At 34.8% G+C, this 25,247-nt stretch overlaps 1 protein-coding gene across 1 annotated transcript in view; it reads left to right on the top strand.

The window, feature by feature from the left end:
• FAM184A (family with sequence similarity 184 member A) overlaps positions 1-19,464 on the top strand; it is a 53,993-nt gene extending 34,529 nt beyond the window's left edge. Inside the window, exons 10-18 of the mRNA XM_083368801.1 lie at positions 1,705-1,917; positions 2,780-2,933; positions 5,444-5,571; positions 8,193-8,377; positions 8,813-8,959; positions 12,178-12,295; positions 13,030-13,134; positions 17,254-17,453; positions 18,952-19,464. Of these exons, the coding sequence (XP_083224927.1) occupies positions 1,705-1,917; positions 2,780-2,933; positions 5,444-5,571; positions 8,193-8,377; positions 8,813-8,959; positions 12,178-12,295; positions 13,030-13,134; positions 17,254-17,453; positions 18,952-19,033 (1,332 nt within the window). The 3' untranslated portion in view covers positions 19,034-19,464. The remainder of the gene's footprint in view (positions 1-1,704; positions 1,918-2,779; positions 2,934-5,443; positions 5,572-8,192; positions 8,378-8,812; positions 8,960-12,177; positions 12,296-13,029; positions 13,135-17,253; positions 17,454-18,951) is intronic.
• Positions 19,465-25,247: the final 5,783 nt, after the last annotated feature.

The raw sequence follows: 25,247 nt of genomic DNA, 5'->3' as shown, positions 1-25,247 counted from the left end.
GACAAAACTTCTTTGGGGACTGCTGATAAAGTAAAGCAGATCTGCAAGCACAGACACATGAAGACAAAGCCCTTGAAGTACCCATAACCTCCTGAGAATACTGCTACCTCAACATTTCAGTGATAGATTCTTTGTTCACATTATTGCATCTGACAAAGTGCCTTCAAAAACTTTACAGTGGTATAATACATTTAGCATTTATGTTATCTTGTAAATGAAAGTAGAAATCTTAAATCTGAATCAACTTGTATATTAATTCTTCCATCTATATATAGGATATCTGTACCTTCACTGAATTACTTGTGAATTCATCTGTGTTAAAAAATACTCTTGTAACTATTTGGCATTCTGATCTTCATAATAAATATTTATACACCAATGAAGTAAAGTTTGCACTGATCATATGAATTAAATTTAATCAGTTTGTCCTACAGTTAAGTTATTTGAAAGCTAATATACCACGAATGAAACTAGTGATAGTCCCTGTGGTCTTTACTATTACTTTATGTGAACTTATTCAGAGAGAAGCAATAACACCAATATGATATGATATCATATCATATACACTATCATAGTGTATATTCAGGTTTTAATAGAAAGAATGCCAATTGGATATAAAAGCAGTATAGCTCTGCTATCTGATCTTGACCACAGTACTATTACTTTCTTGAAATCTCAATCTCTAACATGAACTGCCCATCCTGAAAAGACTATGTAAGACCTGTACATTACTCTGCATGGCTAGCACATCACTCAATTTAATACTGAAATTCCTAGGAAATTATCTAGAAAGATACGAGTTAAGCCACAAAATCATAATATGAAAACAAGGAATTACAAATTAGTGGGATTATATATCATCTTTCCTTCCAGATCTTAAGGCAATGTACATAGTACTTCTGCAGCTTTACTGTAATGATGTGCTTGTGAGGTATGTTTGATTATCAGATAGTACCAGATGTAGTCATGAACTGAGCAACATGTTTAAGTAGCAGTTTGAAACTGGGTGTCCTTAGTCCATAGTTGAATACAGTAAGCAGTAGAAATGTTAAATATAATACATGATTATTCTTTTTCAATGTCCTAAACAATTCTAGAGGTAATCTAAAAATCTGATATTTAATTTCTTTAAAAAATATTAGTAATTTACTCCAGAATTCAAAAATAACATTGTAAACCCAACTGAGTTCATTAGGTGTATTGAAGATTTTTCATCTATTGTTTTTATGAAACATTTTTTTTCTACTTTTAAGAAGAACTTCTGTAACTCTTACTAACAAGCTTTAGATATTAAAAGAAACTGAGTGCTTTGAACTTGACTTTTAGATATCTGAGAATGTCACAAACATTGGGGGAAAGGCAGTTTATGAGAATGCAAAGCAGTAATCTTTGTACCAGTTCTCCTATCTTTTGTATCATGTTTGTTTCATGTTATAATGTATACCTGAACGTTTGCTAAAAGAAATGTGCTACTGAACAACATATGCCAAAAGATAGGCATGTGATGTTTAAAAAAATTTCTGTACATTGCTTCTCATATCTCAAAATACAACTGGGATTGTAGTTGTTCAGCAGAGCAGTAATATGTTTATAAGTTTCTGTACCTTTTCCAAAATTAATTATAGTTTTAAAAAATCTTATGTATATATTTAATTTGAATTTAATTCTGATATTTCTATGTCATTTTGCTTTTCTGTGAATTAGATCACTCTGCTAAAGCAAAACCTAGAAATGCAGCTTTCACAGTCTCAGAACACAATGCAACAGTTGCAGGCACAGTTTAGTCAAGAGCGGCAGAGACTGACCCAAGAAATTGAAGAACTGGAGGAAGAACATCAGCAGAGACATAAGTCCATGAAAGAAGCACATATGCTTGCCTTTCAGAGCATGGAAGAAACAAAAGAACAAGAGCAAAAGGTGTGTTCAGTGGGGGTTGTTAATATCACACATTTTCAAATGAAAGGCCACAAAAAACAAATATGAACACAAATTTAATTAAATACTTAATTTTTATTTTGAACATCCAAGAGTCCCTTACCCATTTTGGTCTACAATTGTCTGGAACCAAACTACTTTGCTAACTGGCATTCTGAGTGCAGCGATTTACTGCATAAGATAGGGAAGCTACAGATAAGATTCCATAAGATAAAAACGTAAAGATAATTTTATATACTTCATTGTAAGAATATTCCCATACTCAGTGCTTTTTTGTCATAGAACGCACCGGAAAAGAGTTCCGGCATCTTTTTTTGACGGATTTTCCAAGTTTTAAAAGTAACTTTTGAAAACTTGATATTTGGTCCACGTGGACTTGAATCGCCCTGTTGAGCGTAGCAAAATCATTAAAATGGTTCATGCAGGCTGCTTGTGTGTTGAGTCCAGTGCATGCGTACTTCGCCTGTGCTGGTTGTGATGGCGCTGCTCAGCTTGTGGCAGTGCTCGCCTTGTGACTGGTCGTGTGGTTGTGCACCAAGTGCTTACTGCGGGTGGTGACCATTATGTTTCATTAAACAACTGATGTGTGTGGGTGTGGGTGTGTGTGCAGTGATTGACTACGTGCGAACGATAAATAAATTCTTTATTTTAAAAAATTGGTGAATTGAAAACCTTTAATTTTTAGTATAAAATTTACTATGAACATTTGCCTTAAATTCAATAAATTAAATTTATGTTAAGAACTGAATATATAATTTTTTAAATAAAAGATTAACAAGATGTGAGTTCCGGCACCTTTTTTCTTACAAAAAAAGCACTGCCCATTCTGATTTACTTCCCATAGGAACTTGAGGAACGCTTGCAACAGAAGTATTCAGAAGAACTTCAGGCACTGAAAGATGCACACAGACAAGCTATGGATGTTTTCAAAATAGAAATGGAACAGGAAGTGCAGACTCTTCGCTTTGAATTGGAAGACGAAGGGAAAGCAATGCTTGGTACTGTACTGTACTTTCATGTCACAATTTAAAATGTAAGCTTTGATTTAGAGGGCAGATATAATTTGCTGCCTGATACACAACCATGTAGGAATTTGGCTTTCGTTTTACTAACAATATAGAAATGGTTTGCCTTTGTCTTCTTATGGGTTGTTTTTCTGACTTTCAAACTAGTTTATAGTTCTAGGGTTTCTTGGTGGTTTTTAATGTCAAGCTTTTTGAAATCGACCAGCCTTCCCTAGGTCACCTGCAACTTTCTGTGTTTGGAGGACCTACATACAGAATAACAGAGTTGGAAGGGACCTTGGAGGTCTTCTAGTCCAACCTTCTGCACAAGCAGGAGACCCTATACCATTCTGGAAAAATGCCTGTTCAATCTCTTCTTTAAAATCTCCAGTGATGGGGCACCCACAACTTTTAGAGGCAGGCCGTTCCACTGGTCAATCATTCTCACTATTGGTTGGTTGGTTTATTAAATTTATGTGCCGCCCTTCTCCCTGAGGACTCAGGGTGGCTCACAACAATAAAAAGTTAAAAGATATAAATACAAAAATTAAAAGAGGATTAAACAATATGAGAAATAAGAACAAGTTAAACCAATTAAAAAAACCAAATTTAAAAACTGTGATCAGTCCAGGCCCGCTTGTTGGAATAACCAGGTCTTTAGGTCACGGCAGAAGGACCGAAGGTCAGGGGCCATCCGCAGCTCTGGGGGCAGTTCATTCCAGAGGGTCGGTGCACCCACAGAGAAGGCTCTCCCCCTGGGGGTTGCCAGCCGGCATTGCCTGGCCGACGGCACCCTGAGGAGGCCGACTCTGTGGGATCGGACCAGGCGATGGGAGGTTGACATTAGCAGCAGGTGGTCTCGCAAGTACCCCGGGCCTAAGCCATGTAGGGCTTTAAAGGTGATTATCAGCACCTTGAATCGCACCCGGAGGGCAACCAGAAGCCAACTATCAGGAAATTTGTCCTTAGTTTTAGATTGGATCTCTTCTTGAAACCATATAGGTTTTTAACATGAAAAATAGCAGTCTTCCTTAGGTATTCCTTGAAGGGTAATTAATACCACACAATTTATAATATAAATGTGATACTATAACTCAGTCTTTACAGTTGTTATGATTTATCATCTCTCAAATCAAGTTGATGACTCTGCTATGAGATTTTATATAAAAAATTCCGCCTGGCTAAATAAAAACTTCCCATAGGTATTTTAGGTAGATGTGTTCTATTGTCATATTCTGGGATATAGTCCTGTCTCTCCTTTTTCAAGTTTGATAATAGCAGTTTCTTTAGTGTTTCCTTTATATCTATCTTTTTTTCACTATCAATATCAGTGCCTCATTTCAACAGAAATAGAATAAAATCAGATCATAGAAAATTAGAGGGAAGTATCCACATAATTGGAGAAACTCAAAGTTTACAAAAAATACAATGTAGTATTTAAAATTACAAAGAAACAATTCACTAAAAGAAGTGCAGTGGTGATCAACATCATCAAATTGAATATTAGAAAAAGAAAAGAGAATACTTGCTTAAAAGGAAGATAATGGAGTTGTTTCCTTGATCCTTTCACAGGTTATATAATATACTTTCCTTGTATGATTTGCTTATCTGGTTGCTGTTATTATTTCTCTGAGCTTGACTGTTTTCTTGCAGATGTTTCATTATCCAAACTAGGTAACATCATCAGGACTAGCACAGAAACGTCTGTACGAAAACAACCAAGGTCAGAGAGCATCAAGGACCCCTAATTTCAACCCTGATGTACAAATATTCTCCTTTATTGGCTATAATTATCATCATCATTATCTTCTATGGATTGTTTTTGTTTCTCTTTTTGGAATGTGTTACTGATTTGCTTTTAAAATATTTGCTTACTGTTTTGAATATGCATGGTACAAAAGATTGAGTTGTAAGTCTTTTAAACATACATACTTAAAATATATACATGTTATATATCCTAGGAAATACTATGATTGATACTGAAAAAGGAGCACTCTTTTTGGAAATAGAAATTATATTTCCAGTCTAATAATATTAAGATAATAAGAATAAAGCAGAAATGTAAAAATATGTCATCCTTTATTTTGGTATTTTGCCTTTATGAGTTTCCTTCCAAATTCATGAGTGCTCTACACAATTCTTTTATAGGAAGTACACATACCTGGATATGAACAAATTTACTTCACATTTTGAAATGACTTTCTTGCTTGAGTAACACCAAATATTTTGAAGAACAGAAATAAATTGAAACTGGGTTGCAAACACTATAAATATGGAAGACACAAATTGTGGTACTCTTAATGAATGTCGGTGTGATACACTTATTGTAAAAGGTTTTCCCACTAATGGTTGGGAAATAGTAAGAAAATCAATGGGCAAACTGCCATTGGGAAAAACATCAGTAAATGATGCAGTAACTATATGATAATAACATGTATACATATCAAAAATTTTAAATAATATTTGTGAAGTATTTTTTAAAATACTTTATTTGTATTTCTCAGCTTCTTTGCGCTCAGAACTAAATCATCAACATGCTGCAGCAATTGATCAGCTCAGGCACAATCATCAACAAGAAGTAGCAGCAGGTAAAATGGAACTTGAAAGAAGCATAGAACTCAGCAGGCATCAGGTACATATATTCTATGCCCTAAAGATTATTAATGCTATAAAGCTATAGCACAAGTGTTTGACCTTTAATATATCTTTTTGATCAAAAAGTAAAAAAAGCTGTTTGATCAAAAATTAATATATGGTATTTGATTCATTTCCCAGTTAACACATTTGAATTGAGTTACATCATCTGTCTAGCATTTCTTTGGGATATTTTCTACTCTATTAAGGTCCATTGGCATTTTGCAAGGATTGATGTTCACCACTGTTGATCTAGTTGTCATATAATGTAGCCAGTGTATTGCCATTTGAATTTCATTATATCCTACACTCCTGTCTAGTGGCAGATCCATATATTTGATCTATCATACGTTTTGTTTAGCATTTATCATTCCATGCTTCTGTATGTAACTTTAAACTTGTGCTGCTTTTACATTTGATGTCCAGGTTTTACAACCATATACGGTAGCAATATACACTAATTGTAAATTAGCATTAAGCAGGTTACCTTGTTGCTTTTTTTTTAAATTCCATTTATATCCCACCCTTCTCCGAAGACTCAGGGCGGCTTACAATTTTAAGCACAAACCAATGTGCTTAGCAATAGCCTTCATTCTATGTATATGCCTGCTTATTTAGGGCTTTCGCCCCCCCCCCAGCAGCATTATTACAAAGTCAGCTTAATTGCCCCCAACAATCTGGGTCCTCATTTTACCTACCTCAGAAGGATGGAAGGCTGAGTCAACCTTGAGCCTGGTGGGACGCGAACCTGCACTAATTGCAGGCAGCTGGTGTTACTTAAGGAGGCATTAGCCCACTGCTCCACCAAGGCTCTTTTGAATGAAGCATGAAATTGTCCACATGCTGTAACCACCTACTGTAGCCAGACTAATCTAGTCTGGTCTGATTCAGAATTTATCTTACACTATCACCTCAATGGTAATTTTTGACTGAAATAATTGTAACTATTATTGCAAAGATAAGTAACAGAATTAAATGGTAGCAGCAAATTATCAAAATGAAGAAGATTGGCAATAAAATTTTCCCAAATTTTGCCAATAAAAATTGAAAATTGCAGGTTATCTATATCTACCTACCTACCTACCTACCCATCCACCCATCAAAATAAAATCTATCAGCCCCTTACCAACTTCCAAGCATAATAGAAGATGGGAACCTGCATTTCCCCACTCTGGCATCTTAACCAGTAGATCCCACTGGTTGACAATATTACAGAGACATAGATAAACATGATAGACAGACAGATAGATAAATAGATAAAAATATTATGTACTGCTAACTTCCCTATTTTATCAATTTAGGGGTCCCAATTCCATTTGACTCCAATCCACTTCCATACAGAAAAATCTGTTCACCTGAAAAACTATTATATTCAGATAATAAAGTTAAAAAATACTGTACACCTTAATGAAAAACAAATTAAAATTAATTGCATGAAAAATGTGCTCCATTAATCTATGAATTGATATTTCATTTGGACATGCCAACCATTCACTCTCACATTCTACCCACTCAGATTCCATTCTCTCTCTTCAGCAGTAAAGATTAAAACAGGATGTAGATGAGTTAAAGAAATAAGATAGTTGCATAAAGAAGAAAATGAGGAGATAATCCATCTCTTTCAGCAGCAAGTCCACAGTAATTTGCACCAGCACCTTCCAGAATGTTCTGTATATTTTATACTAATGTCTACTCTAGGCTTAAAGACTGATTCTTTATGACTGAAATTTCACTCACAGGATATTTCTACAGGAGAAGGGCTGGATTTTTCCCTACTCCTTCTGTTTCCATGAAAGAGATTGGGGGTTGCAACAGAAATTTGTATAATTTGTTAGTTTTAGGAACTGCATGTGGCATTGTGGCAGTAAAAGTGTCTGCTAAACTAAAGAGAACTTTAGTTCAAATAAAGTATTTTATTCACAGAAGAACAAGTCTGGATCTAAACATCTTTACTGAAATATGTTTTGATGCTAAATAAAGGTGAAGCTAGTATAACAAAGAAAATATAGTAATTAAAGACACTACCAAACCTTTCGGACAAATAATTGAAAACCTGAATTGGAGATCAGTCTTAGTCTCTCTAAGTTGGGGGGGAGGGGCAGGGGGGAGGGAGCTTGTGTTGGCTAAAAAGAAGCAAGCACAACTCAGTCTGAAAACTCAGTTGTAATCTCAGAATTCTTATTCAATATTCCCTTTAACTTTATATTTGATTTTTCACAGATGAAGAGGAATAAAGAGAAGACAAGAATCCCCTAATTTAAAGAGGATACATTTTCATTTAAATCAGTAGTGTACAACCCATGGCCCACCGGCTGCATATGGTCCTGGACAGCTAGTAAAGGAGCCCCACAAGATTGTAAACTTCTAACATTATTTTATTTATATATATATATATATTATATGTGGCCCAAGACAAATTCTCTTCACTCAGTGCAACTCAGGCAAGCCAAAAGGTTGAACACCAATGATTTAAATATTCTGTTTCTAAATACCATCTAAACTACTAATAAGGAAATAGAAATATTTTAGGGGAAAAACTGAGTGTTTATTCTGCAGAAATGAATATACTACGTAGAACTATTACAAAGTATTCTTTGATTATTAATACTTGTTTATTAGGAGAAAGAATTTATGTGCCGAATATCAGACGTACAGGATGAACTGAGGCATCGAGACTACCATATATCAGAATTGGATAAGGAAATACTTGCTTTGCATGAGAACATAAGTGCATTAACTAAGGAATTGGAGTTCAAAGGGAAGGAAATTCTACGAATACGTAGCGAATCTAATCAGCAAATTAGGTATGAGTATTTCTGATGTCAGGTAACAAGTTCTAATTAATTCAGTTCCTAAAGCTGATAAAGAATAACCTTTTTTTTAATTTACATGGAGTATTTTAGGTACTCAAATTCAAACTGCTATATTCATCAAAGTCTAATACTGATTAATGCAATAGTGCATTTAGGCTAGGATTGCCTATTATATGGCATTGCACATTATTCTAGACATTAGCAACTGGAAAAATCTATTTTGACCATTTAATTAGACGGATTTTGTTTGCTTTTCATTATTAAAGCATTAAAGGAGATGACAAAAATTATAAAAATAAGCTAGAGGTTAGAGAAATTGTAATAATTTTGCAATTATCAGTATCACTGTTCACAAAGCCTTTTCAAATATCAAAATTAATGAACCCAACTGATAAGAATAACTGTTTTTAACATAAAATGAAACAGGCTACATGAACAAGATTTAAGCAAGAAACATGAGAAAGAGCTGGATGTCATGACAGCTGACCACATCAGAGAGAAACAAAGTATGCTGGCAGATTTTAATAAGACCCAACAGCTGCTCAAGGAAATTAATTCAGCTTTGCAAGTTTCGTAAGTTTTACTTCCTTGAATAATTTCATATACGGGCTGAGTTTGAGTGGAATAATATATAATCATTATGTTTCCAATTGATACTGGAGAGGCATAGGGTTGTAAAACTACATACAACTGAGAAGCTTAGTGTATCCACTAACTTTGACAGAACTAGTTCAACAAACATGCAGAAGTGAAACCATGGGAAACAGTAAGAAAACATCCAATTCATACTTCCATTTAACCCTTGTAATATATTAAATGTTGGAGGCTGGTACAAAATAAAAGGACATTGGGCATGCTCATTAAACCAATCAATTTTTAGCTCAGCTAGATGATGCAGTTCAAACAGTTTTACACGCTCTTAAAAAGTATTTGAAAACTTCAATTGGTTTCTAAAATGCAGCAGCCCGCATGGTTTTGTGCAAGCCTAGATTTGCACATGTCACCTCTCCTGCAGGAACAGCATGGGCTGCTGATTTGCTTCTGAGTCCAATTCAAGATGTTGGTTGTCACCTTCAAAATCCTACATGGCTTGGGGTCACGTCTTTTCCCAGTCGTATCTACTCAATCCCCTGGAATGGGGAGGCAGGGAATACTATGGGTCCCTCTCCTAAGGAGGTCCATCTAGCAGGATCAAGAAGGAGGGTCTCCTTCCCTTATCCCTGCAGAAATAAGATTGGCCCCACATTTGTAGAGTCGTTCACAAGGCCCTGAAGACATGGTTCTGCCAATGGGTTGGGGACCCCAGAGTAATAGGGAGCCAATTAAGTGACTTGTCTGATTGTTGTCATCCGGGGGAGGGGGGCAGTATTGTTTTTGTATTAAGATTTTATCCTTATAAGATGCCCAAGAATCACAGAAAATGAGTTGGGCAGTCATAATTTTTTTAAAAAATAAATAAATACCACCATTTAATACATGCTTTCATTAGGACTGAACATGACACTAAAGATGCTTGGTAAGCCTCTTATTTTATTTTTGTGCCTCTGATTAAGGTGATGCAATATTTTTAAAACTAATAACTCCCATATTACATAATGTTGTTTATATTAATAGTTTTAATTGACTGTGTCTTCCCACAAACATCTATACCACCATATGATCCTTATATTTCTGTGTTTCATGTTTCTCTTTGTAATCTTAATTTCATGACACTGAAGCTATGTCTTCTAATTAAGTTTCCAGTTCAGTTTCACAATTATTAAGCACTGTCTTATCTTAAAATAGTCTATATTCTCATAGCTTTTTGGATACTTTTATTATTGGAGAAAAATATCATGTCTTTGGAAAAAATGCTAACTAAGGGCCTTTTAAAATTCTCAAGTGTTATGGCTACTGACTAATAATTATTGGACATCTTTGCAGTACAAGGACATAATCGATTGTAAACTGTTGCTCAGCTCTTATTCGTCTGAGTCTGAAACTTAGAGTAGCAAAGTTAAATAGCTGTCTGTGTAGGTATGCTTCTTTTAAAATGGTAATGTTTTATTTGTAATGAAATTTGAACTGACAAACTGCCTGATAATACATTTTTCTATTTAACTTTTGCTTCTTGTAATAAAGAAGCATAGAGCTTTTCTGTAAGTCAGAAGAATAGTCTAAACCAGCTGTCCCCAACCTTTCCGGTTATGCGGACTGGCAGCAGCGGAGGTGGGAGAAGAGGGGATAGCTTTCTATGTGTGCCTGCTGCTTGTGCAAATGGAGCTTCGTGCACTTTCGCACTTGCTTGCCGCTTGCGTGTCCCAAGGGTTGGGGAACCCAGTCTAAACTGCCTCTTCAAGAGAGATTCTGTTCAATATAATAATATTTATCGTAAAATATAATGAAATCAAAAGTAGTTTTAGTATATAATAACTCAATTTTACAGCGGTAACTTTGGGGGCATGACCACATATAAAAGCTGCAGATTTTAATGAAGTACAAAAGTATTTCATAAAAGTTTTTAAAGTTTCCAAATATAGTCTATTTGTCTTTAGAGAATAAAAGAGATCCGTTAATGTCTGAGCCTGGCTGATAGAACATACACTAGGTAGTAGTGAACCTAAGATGTTCTAGAATTAAGCTTGGGGGGATAGTGCCAACAAATTTTATGAATGCTGGTAATCTTCAGAAAACCTGATTAAAATTATGAAGGACTTTTAAAACCAAAGCAGAATTTTAAATTATGTATAGTAAGAAAAAGGCAATTGGTGTACTTAGTATGTATTTAGTATAATACAATCTGAACACCTTTTGCATACTCTGCATCAACTGGGATTCATAAACTGACATTAAAAGAAGTTACATAAAAACTATGCATCAGTAATCTAGCCAGATACTGTAGTATAAAGTATTTTTCCATTGGACCACAGAGCAATTTGGCAAAAAGTCTGCATCTTTTAAAGTCATTTGATAGGATAAAATCCAGCTTTCAGAATATATACCCTATTCATTTATATAGCCGCCTATCTTTCAACCAACTCTGAGCAGCTACCAATTAAAAATGAAAAGACATATAAAATCATTTTAAAACTATAAAACTCAGCCAATTAAAACATTAAAAGCCACAACTCGGTGCCAATCAGTTCTAATGTGTGTCCCAACACTTGAGGGGAAAAGCCAGATCTTTATATATATGAAACCCCCATCAGAAAACTGGTTCTTCAGCAGCATCCAGATCAAGGCACCTAATAATCCATATGAATTCATCATATCAGCCTATAGCTTCAGTTTGTTCAATGTTTACCCCTGTCTGTTAAAATCCATATAAAAGTCCAAAACTAGATACCAATCTGAAAGGTTAACTCAGAAGTTATTAACCTTTCTACAAATACAAGGCTCTTTTTTCATTGGCCTTTCAGCATTTTTCTCTAAATTAATTTATTTCCATTCACTCCTTTAATGCTTCTTCACTGTCTTTTTAGAACTTTTCTGCAATTATCTTAATTTCCGCTTTCTTTCTGTGGTGTTTTTGACTGCTTATACTAACTTGTTGTTTTAGTTGTTTGCATGATACTTTCTCATACATTAGTTGATTTATTGTAATTTTATTATAGAAGTTGTGTTGCTTTAACTGTAAATTATGACAGCGTTTTCTTTAGCATACCCAACAAAAAGATGTTTATTGGTATATATACCTTTTTATATATAATAAATTTATTTATTGAATCAGTTTAATCATATGGATTTACAGTATTATCTTTTAACTTTGACGCATAACTAATGCATTGGTGATACTTTTGTCTTCTATAAAGTTTAGAAGAAATGGAAGATAAATATCAAAACAGGGAACCAAGGCCAGAAGACCTGCAGCTTATTGCAGAGCTGAAAGACCTGATTGCTGAGAGGGATCAGCTGATAAAGAAGCTGATTGTAAGATAATTTGGTGGCCTTTGTTTTGAGCTTGTCAGACACTAATATTTTTTTGTCAAATATTCCAAACACCTATTATATGAGAAAGAAAACAATCTAATGAAAGTGACTTTTAATTAGTTTTAATCTCAGTTATCTAAGCTGCACACACACAATTCCATATCTCTTTTTGTACTCTTAAACAGTTGTTCATAATTCAGTCTTTAAAATAATTTAATTCTATATAATCTCTATTCTGTTTGGAATAAATGTGTACTGGAAATGTTACTTATAAAATTGTATCTTTTGTACTATAGATAAATCACAATGCTAGAGAAATTTTAAAACATTGGGGGCGGGGTGGATACTTTTTCCTTCCTGGGTGGCATCTATATAAACAATATCTGTTTTAATATAATTTCTAATAAGTATGTTCTGAATTTTGCTGATAAGAAATTTGCTAATATGAACCACTTGTGGCTTCCTGTATCACAATAAGGGGACAGCAAAAAATTTGTTTTACAGAGTCTTTGAACTCAATGCAAAGTGAGAATGCTAATGCTGCTGTAGAGGATTATAGGAATGCCACAAATTATTACATAAATGGAACCCATGTTGCCAATCTTAGTTCAGCTTCAATGGTTTCATGTTTGAAGTCAAGATTTTTTTTTTGTGAACAAAGGCTGGTCATACTAGCTAAATAATCACAATTGAATATACTGAAAACAACATGAACATATTCTTTTCTTTATTAGGATGACAAAAAGTTCTATCAACTGGAACTAGTCAATAGGGAGACTAACTTCAACAAAGTGTTTAATGCAAGTCCTAATGTTGGTGTTATTAATCCTCTAGTAAAGGTATGGAACATAATTAATAACTTAAAAATAGAAAATGTGGGTTGGTAATAATGCAAATAACAGAAATCCATTAACAAACACCAGGCAACAACACAGGTTGGGAATAGGCAAGTTTTTCACAATATGTTCAATTTTTCTTCTCAGTGAAAGTTCCTATGTGATTTTATACAGTAGAATTGTGGCTGTTGGGGGATTTTCGGATGCGTTTAATTTGGGGTAAAAGGTCTTAAACATGATATGTAAGTGTGCTTCTATAGTGTATTTGTTTAACATAGGATATCTTTTTTTAAAAAGAGCAACATTTCCTTAAGAGTCATGCTCAATCCCTGGTGACTTCCTGCCATCCTTCAGTTCTCTTAGCAGTAATACACATAGAGACTATTTCATGCTGCCATCTTTACTTCCTGACCTACAGTCTGTTGGTTAGCCATCCAAGCACTGATTTATTTTGAGCTTGTTTAGTATCCGAGGCAGTTCTATCATCTACGCAAGAAGCGTACTTTAGAAGAGTTTTATATTTTATTTCTCAGAAACAATTTGTTCCTGACAATTTTCTCAACCTACGCTGCTCATTCTACCCATTTTTGCAACTGCACTTTGATTGCTAATACGGTATCCTCTTTCAAAATCAAATTTTGATATTTGGTTTTAGCATTTACTAACACTTTAGTGAATTAGACAGGAAAAGGTAGTAAAAAGTATCAGTATAAGATTGCTTCTTTTCCTTTTTTTTCTGGAGCTTCTGTTGTAACAAAGTCTCTTCCTTGAAAAGAAGAAATACTTTGTTACATAGCAGCAATTCTGGTTTCAGACTTTTATCTGATTTGAAGTTTTGTCTTTTAAGTCCTTTGCAATGTAGTAGCGGAATGTATTTTCTTTAGTAAATGGTTATAAAAGAACCAAATGCTTCTCCCAGAAAAAAAAAAAGCAATGGAATCCATGTTAGTCCAAACGAAAAACTCCAAACAGTTAAGAATACCATTATTGGATTGACTTACAGTAGCAGAAACTATGGAAATTATGTGTAGTATTCTGTTTTAGTACATAAAGTAAATAATATTTAATGTTAGGAAATCTGAATAATTATTGCCAAAATAATTCAAGATTTTGCTACATAGTACACTTTCTAAAAATATTTGTGCCTTCAAGTGAAAGAATTATCATTTTTATACTTCCTAATATGATGCTGAGTTATTCATAGATCACATTGCTTCCCTTTTTGTACAGTGGTCATCTACTTTTCATTTACATGTTATAGAGGATTGCAATGATTATTATTTCCAGTTGACGTTCTCATAGCACTAGCTATAATGCAGAAAATGAACATCTCTTTAAAATTTCATACTTCATTAAGTGTATACTATCTTCCTGTAATGAAACTCTTTATCATTGTTAAAAAAATTTTTATCAGTTTTGGCACTGGCACTTTACATCCTCTGTGTAATTTAATTCTTCAAACCATCTTTTATAGCCATTTGAACAGTTCTTTTGATTCAAAAAGAAGGAAAACAAGCAGTTAAAACGGGTGTGTACCCAATTAAAAATAATTAAATGGGTCTGCTCTTGAATTATTGTAGAATGAGTCTATTCCAATATACATTTCAAAATGTAACAAAAAAGGAAAAATAAGTAAATTAAGGAGTAGCTTAAGGATTGTAACATTAAAATTGTATCCTGTGTGTTTATTCAAACGTAATCTGTGCTAGGTTTAATAAGATTTGTCTTCTGTTTTATAAAGTCTGAGCAGAGAGGAAGGGTGATACAAGATGTGTTTGCAATCAGAAATGCATGGCAGATTATAGGGAAACAAAATATCCTCTCTGCATTATCGCTTACTCAATAGTGTGTTTTTCCTTAACATCTCACTGGAAAAAATAATACAATTCATGTTCTTTTAATATATATTTTTGTGCTAAGAGATATTTAAAGTAAAAAAAAAACAGGTTGATTACAAATGATCACAAATAATATCATTTGCATTTCTACAATATTATGTAAATGAGGCAGGGTGATTGTATAGTGAAGCACTGGCTGGAAGCAGAAAAGATAACAAAACACTGTTGCAGTGTTTCAGATCTCATTTGTGTATTAATAATTTGCTTTTAGTATATTTTTCTCCCTCTGCTTCTAACAAGAAGCTGGTTTGCTTAATTAACTCCTTGCCACTGCACGTATATTTAATTTAATTAAAATCTATTACGTATATAAACAGGCCCTACTTCTTTTAAATAGAATTAAATAGTTTTTGGCCTCTTTGCTTTACCCTAACTTTGATATAAACATGCCCTGGCAACTTGACAGGTAGTTAAATCAACTATATGAAACGTTTATCCAAATCACCATGTTAAGGGATGGTAATTGGTTTTTATTTTCCAATTAACATGTGATGTTTGATAAGAAAGGAAACAAAAATAGAGAAATTCAGTAATCCCTTTCCTTAACTTGGCCTACAGTAATTAAGGAGAGCCCTATTTACAAGCCAGTCTACTATAATAAAATAGGAATTGTCAGCAGACTCAATAAATTGTCTTCTGGAATATGTTTCTGTCAACTCAGGTTTAAGTAGTGCTTTTATTTTACAATATATATATATATATATATATATATATATATATATATATATATATATATATATATATATATATATATATATATATATATATGTTTCAAATGTTAACTATTTAGATTACCTTGCTAGGCCCCAAACATGGGGCAAATCTTTATTTCCTGTTTTCAGCCTATCTTGAAGGCTATCGAACAGGCAGTAGTCACACCGGACAATTCATATATTTGTGTAAATTACTAACAAAGAATTAAAGGGAAACTGAGATGCATTTCTGACTCCTTAGTCGTCCTCAGTCAGCTATACCCTTCTGAGATTCGAACCTGGGCTGATTGCATAACACTGCCTCATATGCAATCAGCCCAGGTTCGAATCTCAGAAGGGTATAGCTGACTGAGGACGACTAAGGAGTCAGAAATGCATCTCAGTTTCCCTTTAATTCTTTGTTAGTAATTTACACACACACACACACACACATATTTTTTATATATATATATATATATATATATATATATATATATATATATATATATATATATATATATATATATATATATATTTGTAATTTGGTAATTTTAGTATGTAACTGGCTATTGTGTAGTTTACTTTTTTTAATTAATTAAAAATGATAGCACTTTAGCTAAGTCATGAAGAAAATCTTAAGTGCTTCCTGGGCCACTTACAATATATTAACCGTTTATCATGGCTTGCTACTAATTCATAAATTGGTTTTCCCATCTGTTTGATATTCAACAATATAAAAAATGAATTAGTTGTGCCTGGTAGACTATAGTAATTACGTTTTGAATTATTCAGATTAATAACTAAGGAAAGATATACTTGAATGATTTTGAAAATAGGGAGAAGATTTTTGTGTGAAAATCTGAAGGTTGTGGTATTAAAATCCTTAATCCAATCAAAAGATTGGTAATTTTTGAAGAAGTATCTTATTGAATAGTTCACTTTAGTGGGGCACTGTGTGATTGGAAGCATTTTATTCAACTCTTACCTATTTTTACTCAGCTGGCAGGATATAAGAATTTGGTACCAAAATGGCAACATCTGCTATATTCTCTCCTTAGCCAAAGCCAGAAAAATAAAATAAATACAAATGGAAGTTCTTTTTTCTCTGAAAAATGAAATGTACTGGGCCAAACTTTGCTTATAATCCTAGTTATTTATTTGTCTTCCTATTAAAATATTTTGAAGCAGGATTTAACTGATTTTATGGCAATCAGGAACCACGATTATATAAGGAAATGGCTGCAAATATAATAGAAAGTAAAATCAGTTTTTCTCCTGCAATTCAAACTTTCTGTTTTTTTGGTTGGGAGATTCAGAATTACAACAACACAGTGTTAGTTTTAACAGAAAAGCAGTTTCCACTGTTCTTTGGGAATTGAAACTAAATAAGCTAAATCTACTAAAATTATTGAAAAGTCAAGCATTGTATTGCAGCAATCCCCAAACCATTAATAAAGAATAATAATTTAAAACATCTTAGTAATTTCCTGATTTGTACACTCCCTTCCCTACATGTGTTATTTTTAATGCAGCAAAAGAAGAAGAATGATAGATCAGCAAACAGGTTTGTGAGTGCCCCCAATCTAAGTGCTTTGGAATCTAGTGGAGTGGGCAATGGACATGCTAACCGCCTGGACCCTATTCCTAATTCATCCATCCACGATATTGAGTTCAACAGCAGCAGACCACTTCCACAGCCAATACCACCCAAAGAGCCCAAGATGGTTTTGAGGTGAGCAGAGCCTCACCAGTTTTTTATTTTTATTTTTTTTCCTAACTTGGAAAACAAAAATTGATTTCTTTTTAGTTGAACCCCCACTTGGTTTAAGAGTACTGGAGTAAGGGTATTATTTTAGAATCATAATTTTTGCACTATATTTTAAACCTCTTTATAGTATCCCTTTTTATTGTAAAGCTTGTTGAAATGTGATTCCCCCAATAAGTCTTTTTCCCTTAAAATTTCAGTGTGTTGTATTATTACCAATGCATTGTGTGCTTTCAGTTATTTACCTTTATGAACAATTGTCTTAAATGTTTATTTTTACCTGCCCTCCTAGTATATGTTACAATCCCCCAAATCAAAATGGTATTTTGTAACGGTAGTTCTGACAAAAAATATTTACCATATTAGATTTGTATTGATTTTCCTCACCGCAGAAAAAATATTTTCCGAAAACAAGCTTTGAGTATATGTGAATATAGTATGTGCATGTATTACATACCATTTAATGCTATGCTTCAGCATTAAATTATCAAGCTCCGCTTTGCATTACAATTGGAATATGTTTTATTATATAACTGAAATAATATTATATAATGCTTGATATTCTGGAAAATAAATATTTCTTTATTCTGATGTAGTTCTGTTTTAATGCAACTTACAAAATAGAGCTGGGGCAGAAAATAGAATAGGAAGTTTGCACTATAATAACATTTTATTTCTTAACTTGAAATAAGAACCCTTTAAAATGTAATCTTCCTTATTTTCCCTTTGCATGTAAAATGCATGTATGCTCAGACGCCATTAACAAGCATGTGCATGAATTCATGAATTGTGATGATGGAGTTTCCTTACAAATTATTGTGTTCCCTGATTTGTCCTATAAACGGTAGGGATTATTTTAACATTCTAGCTATAAAATTTAGTTCTACTAAAGCAATAAAGTATATGTAGTGATTATATCATACAGGTTTACTTGATAATTGTTTGTGAGTAAAAATGAGTTTGCTTTGTACTGAATCCCTTGTTCTATTGTATCTGATTCCATGTGCATGCAATTTCAATAAATCACTCTGGGTGTGTAATATTTAAAGTATGTAATTGTTCAGTGCCAGACAATTCAGCATGTCCTAAAGAATATGATGCTTGCATCATATTTGACAACTAACTTGACCAGAAGAAAAGGATGCTAAAAGAGGATGCTCTTTAAAAACAAACTTTCCCTTGCTTTTCTTTAACCAAAGCAGCAACTCCAAATTTTTTTTCCAAAACACTATTTTTCTACCCTGTTGTGTGGCTTAGTGACTTGTCTATGCTGCTGATGCTCTCCAATGGAGTGGATGACCGAAGGTTGAAAATGGGGAATTAAACTACCTCACAGACTAACGTGACTTTGACATTATAAAAATTGATTCTGTGCTGTGTATTGTTTTTGTATGCTTTTTCCAGGCATTTTGCACCTTGACTCTTGGTTGTGGGTTAAATCTGTCTTTTCTTTTTATGAATCTAGCCCTCCTCAGACTGAAGCTTCCCCAATGGCTTCACCAGATCCACAACGTCAGGAATGGTTTGCTCGTTACTTCACATTCTAAGAGATTATTTTGAATGGCACAGCATGGTGTGGACTGTACTGTTCATAATAGCATGACCTTAAAATAAACCCTTATGTGAAATAAGCTTCCTTGTAATATGTCAAACACTGTGAATGAGAACGTATTTGTCTCTCTGATTTGAAAATGCACTCTATTTTATGTGATACTTGTTGGAATCACTTGACATAGTTATATAAATGTGCTTAATGACACTTATTTTTATTTAAAATTGAAAAGTATTTAAAGTTTGTAATTACTACATAATAAAATTTCATAGAAGAAATGCAATCTTTCTTCCACTTTTCCTATAAATATGTATTTTCTTTAGTTTCAGGGAAGGTTTTCACATCCCATTTCTCTCTCAAATGCAATTAATTGCATGATTATTATATATTAAAATGTTAATTTAAAAATCAGGCAATGGCAAAATATGTTTAAATCCATATATTTTTAATTAACTTAAGAGAATTGACTTTAAAAATTGTGGTTTATTCTAAAAGTGGGGAAGACTGCTAAATTATAATATATAAAGCTAGGTGGTAATAAGATTATAGTAAGAAAAATGACAAATATTTTAATGTTGAAGTTCATCAACTTTTGTCATAAATATTTTATAAATACATGCAGAAACAGTGCTCTTTAGACATTTAACATTTGGGGTTACTACATTATGTAATGCTGTATTAATAAAGTGAAATTTATGGAAAGCTGCAATTTGAGGATATTATCCTTTGGACAAAACTCAGGCATTAATGAAAAATAGTTCTAAACAAAATAATTATGCATAATAAAGCATGCAAATCTTTCATTACAGCTCCAGCATAAATGTTAACATTTTTCTCTTCCATTACAAAATTAAGCCATGACCACGCAATCTTTTTAAACTGGAGAATGTGCCTGATTTTCCACTCTATTACACCTGTCTTATAATTGTGCAGGTTTTCTGAGAGAAAAGATGTAATATACTGGCAAATCTGGTTTTTATATATTTTGTTGATACTATTGCTGTTATTTCCAAGATTACCACAATAAAACTAACACTGGTAATCTCAGGGAGAAACTTTTGTTTTATGAATGTACTTTTAAGATCTGATCTTTGTATGCATAAAGGGGGAGTTAGGGAGATTGTGTGGTTATTTTAAAAACAGTTTTTATTCTTAGATACAAAAATATAGCTCTTCATTATTTCTGCTAAAGCCTGACTGCGTCTTCCCATTATGCAACAGCATAATCAACCAATAGTACCACCAATAATATAATCAGTTTTATATGTAGCATATGTACAAAAATTTGTATGTTTTCATATAAAATGTCCTAATCAAACTTTTCAAATTGTATCTCCTGTAAACTCATCCTGAATGCTTCACTGGAAGCAATGTTCTAATGCTTTCCTGCTAATCTAAAACAGTATTTGGCAGATATTCTATGGTCTATGTAAAGGTATATACATCCTTTACATTAGAAGAAAGCCATATTAAGTTAAAGTTGGATTTCTTGGCTGTTCCTTATAATAAAATATACTGGATAATTTTGCAATAATGATCCAAAATACTATTGTGTTATGTTTTTCTTTAAAATTGTATCATTTGTTCATCATTCATAGATAGATAGATACTGTAGATAGATAGATAGATAGATAGATAGATAGATAGATAGATAGATAGATAGATAGATAGATAGATAGATAGATAGATAGATAGATAGATAGGATAGACCTTGTCATTTTTTACTGTCAGTACAATGGCTCACATTAAAAATGAAATTTAGTTGCTTGCTCTCAAAGGATACACATACATAACACACATTTAAACATACTATATACAACATATGAATAGATCTACACCCTTACAGATAAGTAACATATAAATATTAATTACTGTCTATCTTGAATACATAATAGAAGGAGGAAACTTTAGAGTTCACAAGGTTGATACTGTATGGAACAAAACTGACTGAATCTGGATGTTCTGCTTCGGATACCACGAAGACTCCTCCCAGAAGGTAACAAGGAAAACAGGTCATGAAGAGGATGTGTAGTGTCCCAGACAACCTTGTGGACCCTGCTCAAGCAATGCTTACGTGCTATGTCCTGGATGGAAGCGACGGAACTGCCAATGATCTTTTAAGCCTCCTCACCACACACTGCACTGCCTTCCTGTCTGAAGCACTGATGCTTCCAAGCCAGACTATGATGCTGTATGACAGGATGCTCTCGATCATCCCTCTGTAGAAAGTGGTAAGAACAGGGGAAGGAAGATGTGCTTTTCTCATGCGATACAGAAAATGCAGGCGCTGCTGTGCCCGCTTCAACAGTGTCTCGCTATTGAGTGACCAAGCCAGCCTATTTGTTAACTGCACACCCAGGAATTTGATGCTGGTAACCATCTCCACAAGTGAATCATTAATGCACAGAGGAGTGTGGCTGCGCCTGCCTTTTCTGAAATCGACAATGATCTCTGGTTTTTCCAATGTTTAAAACTAGGCTGTTTTCCTTACACCAGTTCACCAAACCCTAAACTCCTTGCGGTAAGCACCCTCATTGTCATTAGGTGGAGGATGCCAGAATGATGTAGTTAACATGCTGAATTAGAAGTAGGCAGTCCCAAACTGAAGTAGATCCACAGCCATGGAAACTCATTTTGTGACTTTTATCTAGTTGCCTTCTCTGCACCCAACTTACCTCATATGGTTGTTGTGGGAGAAGAAATGGAGTGGCTCAGTGGGTTAGGACGCTGAACTTGTCGATCGGAAGGTCGGCAGTTTGGCGGGTCGAATCCCGAGTGCCGCGTAGCAGAGTGAGCGCCTGTTACTCGTCCCAGCTTCTGCCCACCTAGCAGTTCGAAAGCACATAAAAATGCAAGTAGAAAAATAGGGACCACTACGGTGGGAAGGTAACAGCGTTCCGTGCACATTTGGTGTCTAGTCATGCCGGCCGCATGACCACGGAGACATCCTCGGACAAGCGCTGGCTCTTCGGCTTTGAAACGGAGATGAGCACCGGCCCCTAGAGTTGGAAACGACTAGCACGCATGTGCGGGGGAACCTTTACCTTTACCTTTTTATCTAGTTGCCTTCTCTGCACCCAACTTACCTCATATGGTTGTTGTGGGAGAAGAAATGGAGGAAAGATACCGTATATATCACCTTAGGTCCTGGGGATGTGGGGGTATGATATAAGTCAAATGATAAACTTCAAAACTGCAATAGTACTTTAGTATTTTTGTTCACAATTTTTTTTCTAGTGAAATAATGAAATCAACCTCTTGTCTTCTATACTGAGAATATGGGAGAAGACATTCACTTGCATAATATTTTACTCTGACTCAGCAACTTACTACAGGACAGAAACTTTATCACAAAACTCAAATCATTTCTCCATACCAATTATAAATACAGTCCTCAAGTTAATAAACTAATCCTCAAACTAATATTATTCATTCAGTTTGTTAATGCACAGAAATTTAACTTTCATATTATATATCAAAAGCATTCAAAAGAGCAGCTTTGTAAAGCAAATTGCTACAAGCAAAGCTCTTCTCCACAATATATTAAACAGTCACATCCTTTGGAAAGTTTGCACAGCTACTGCAAAAGTTGTTTCCAGAATGAACAGACTTCTCTTAAACTGTGATAGCACCAAAGTGACTGTATATGGCTCAGGCAACAGGAGACAACCTTCAAAGCAGTTTACATGCTTCCCCAAGGGTACAGCTGCTTTAATACCTCAAAGATGAATGCATCACCATGCCAACACACTGCAAGGCACCTTTTTCAAGATTTCACAAGTCCTATTTTGTAGGATAATAATAATAATAATAATTTTATTTATATATAAATGCTGAAAGTGAGCTTTAAAAAGCCCAGTCATTTGCCAATATGAGATGGCAAATAAATAAAGAACTAATCTTGTAGTCTAGTCATTTTTTTCAACAATTTGCTACAAAAATTCAGTTTCCTCTTAATCTTGAACAATACAATTTGTTCTCATTAACTTATAATGTTCAATCTATACATGTAAACGTTGTTTTGTAAATACTGTGATCTCCAATATGGCAACTTGGAATACTAGTGTTCTTCCTGTGCAACAGGTTTTATGCTACCTTTTAGTTTTTTAAATTACAAAAAAATGGGTGACATGCTGCAAAATGAAGTATTAGTCTCCAGAACTGTTAAGTCCTGGAAGCACCTCTGGTTATTCTAGAAGTTTAAATTTATAAGAGCAGCTTAATTTAATTTAATTTATTTTGAAGCCAGCATACATTGTGTGGCATCAACATGTCACTTTCTAAAACAGTCTATATTTTAAAGCATATTATGAGAAAGAAGCATAGGTATCATTACTGTACCTTTAGCTTCATTTCTACAAATTTAAATACTGGTAGACATTTATTATTTATTTTTATTTTATTTTAATTCCATTTATATCCCGCCCTTCTCCAAAGACTCAGGGCGGCTTACAAGCTTAGCAGTAGCCTTCATTCTATGTATATGCCTGCTTGTTAGGGCTTTCACACACACCCCAAGCGGCATTATTACAAAGTCAGCTTAATTGCCCCCAACAATCTGGGTCCTCATTTTACCTACCTCAGAAGGATGGAAGGCTGAGTCAACCTTGAGCCTAGTGGGATGCGAACATTGAGAAATCTATTTTACCTGTATTTCCATTTTACTTTGCAAACTTTTTTACACAAGGAATCTCACACCACCATAAACTGATGGGGTTTATCTGCTTCTTTTCTCGTAACTTGTCTTACCATATTGGAGGAATGGTACTGCTGTACTGTATGTTTTATTATTCAAGCACCCTACTTCATTTACAAAATTTGGCAAAGATTGTTCTCCAATGTTCCTATTCCTATATCTTGGATCTACTCCAATGCTTCCTCTAGATATTTCTTACTGTACAATTACCCTACCTGACATTTACCACTACCAGCACTACCATCATTCAATGCTACAGAAAAGATCCAAAAAGATATGCAAGGTTTTTTGTTTGTTCATGCAGTCATCCAATGCCTTCCATATGAGCCTATTACTCTGACTGACTTGATTCCCATGAAGAAATGTTGGTTACATCCTGTAAATTTTTCCATTGAACTTAATCTTCCAGAGGGATCCCGACATCCTGCTTCGTAGCACATTTTTTTCCCTTGTGCCTTAATCAATTTGACTCCTGACCACAAAGCTCTCTTCACTCTATAGACCAGGGGTGTCAAACTCAATTTCATTGAGGGCCGCATCAGCATTGCAGTTGCCCTCAAGGGGCTGGGTGGATATGGCCAGGGTGGGCGTGGCCTACTGGGTGGGCGTGGCCAGCTCTACATCGTTCGCATCAAGGGTGCCTATGGGGGCCTGGGCAGGAGTGGGACAGATCTGAGGGTCTCTGGCAGAAGGAGGGTCTCTGGGCCAGGGCCAAGGCAGTGGGGGCCGTTCCCTCACTGTTTCCAGGATGGCTTCACGGGCCACATGAAACCACTTTGCGGGCCGCATCCGGTCCCCGGGCCTTGTGTTTGACACGTCTGCTATAGACTTTTGGTGTGTGTTTGTTCCGTCTAGACCCGTGGTAGCGAACCTATGGCAAGGGTGCCACAGGTGGCACCCAGAGCCCTCTCTGTGGGGACACACGCTGTCGCCCCAGGCCTAGGCCTTCAGCTGGGTTTTATAAAACCTTTTCACTTTAGGCGTCCACCATGTACAAAAAAAAAGGTTCAATGAATCAATTTCAACTCGCGGGGTGGTGGTGCGGAGTTGTCACACAGTTAGAATTGATTGATTGAACTTTTTAGTCCCACCCATTCAACTGTTACCACTGCAGCCACGCCCACCCAATGGGCCACACCCACCCCACACCCGATGATACATAAGTGGGTTTTGGGTTGCAGTTTGGGCACTCGGTCTCTAAAAGGCTCGCCATCACTGCTCTAGACATGGATTGCTGGCAACTGCGTGAACAGGCCCCTGCAATTTCCTTGGCAAGATCTCAGGAGTGGCTTCCCCTTCCTGCTTTTTTCCTAGTGCTGAAAATGAATGACTCAAGGAAAGATGAGAACTCATGGTCTCCCAGTTGCTAGCTTGCTACCTTAACGCCTACACCAAATTTTACTACTGTTGTTGTTGTTGTTAGCAACGAAGTCGTGTCCGACCCATCGCGACCCTATGGACAACGTTCCTCCAGGCCTTCCTGTCCTCTACCATCTTCTGGAGTCCATTTAGG

This window comes from Vipera ursinii (genome assembly GCF_947247035.1).
Source record: "Vipera ursinii genome assembly, chromosome: 1".
In the NCBI taxonomy this organism is placed as follows: domain Eukaryota; kingdom Metazoa; phylum Chordata; class Lepidosauria; order Squamata; family Viperidae; genus Vipera; species Vipera ursinii.
Note: the sequence above shows the minus strand (reverse complement) of the source record. Positions and strands in the feature narration are given on the sequence as shown.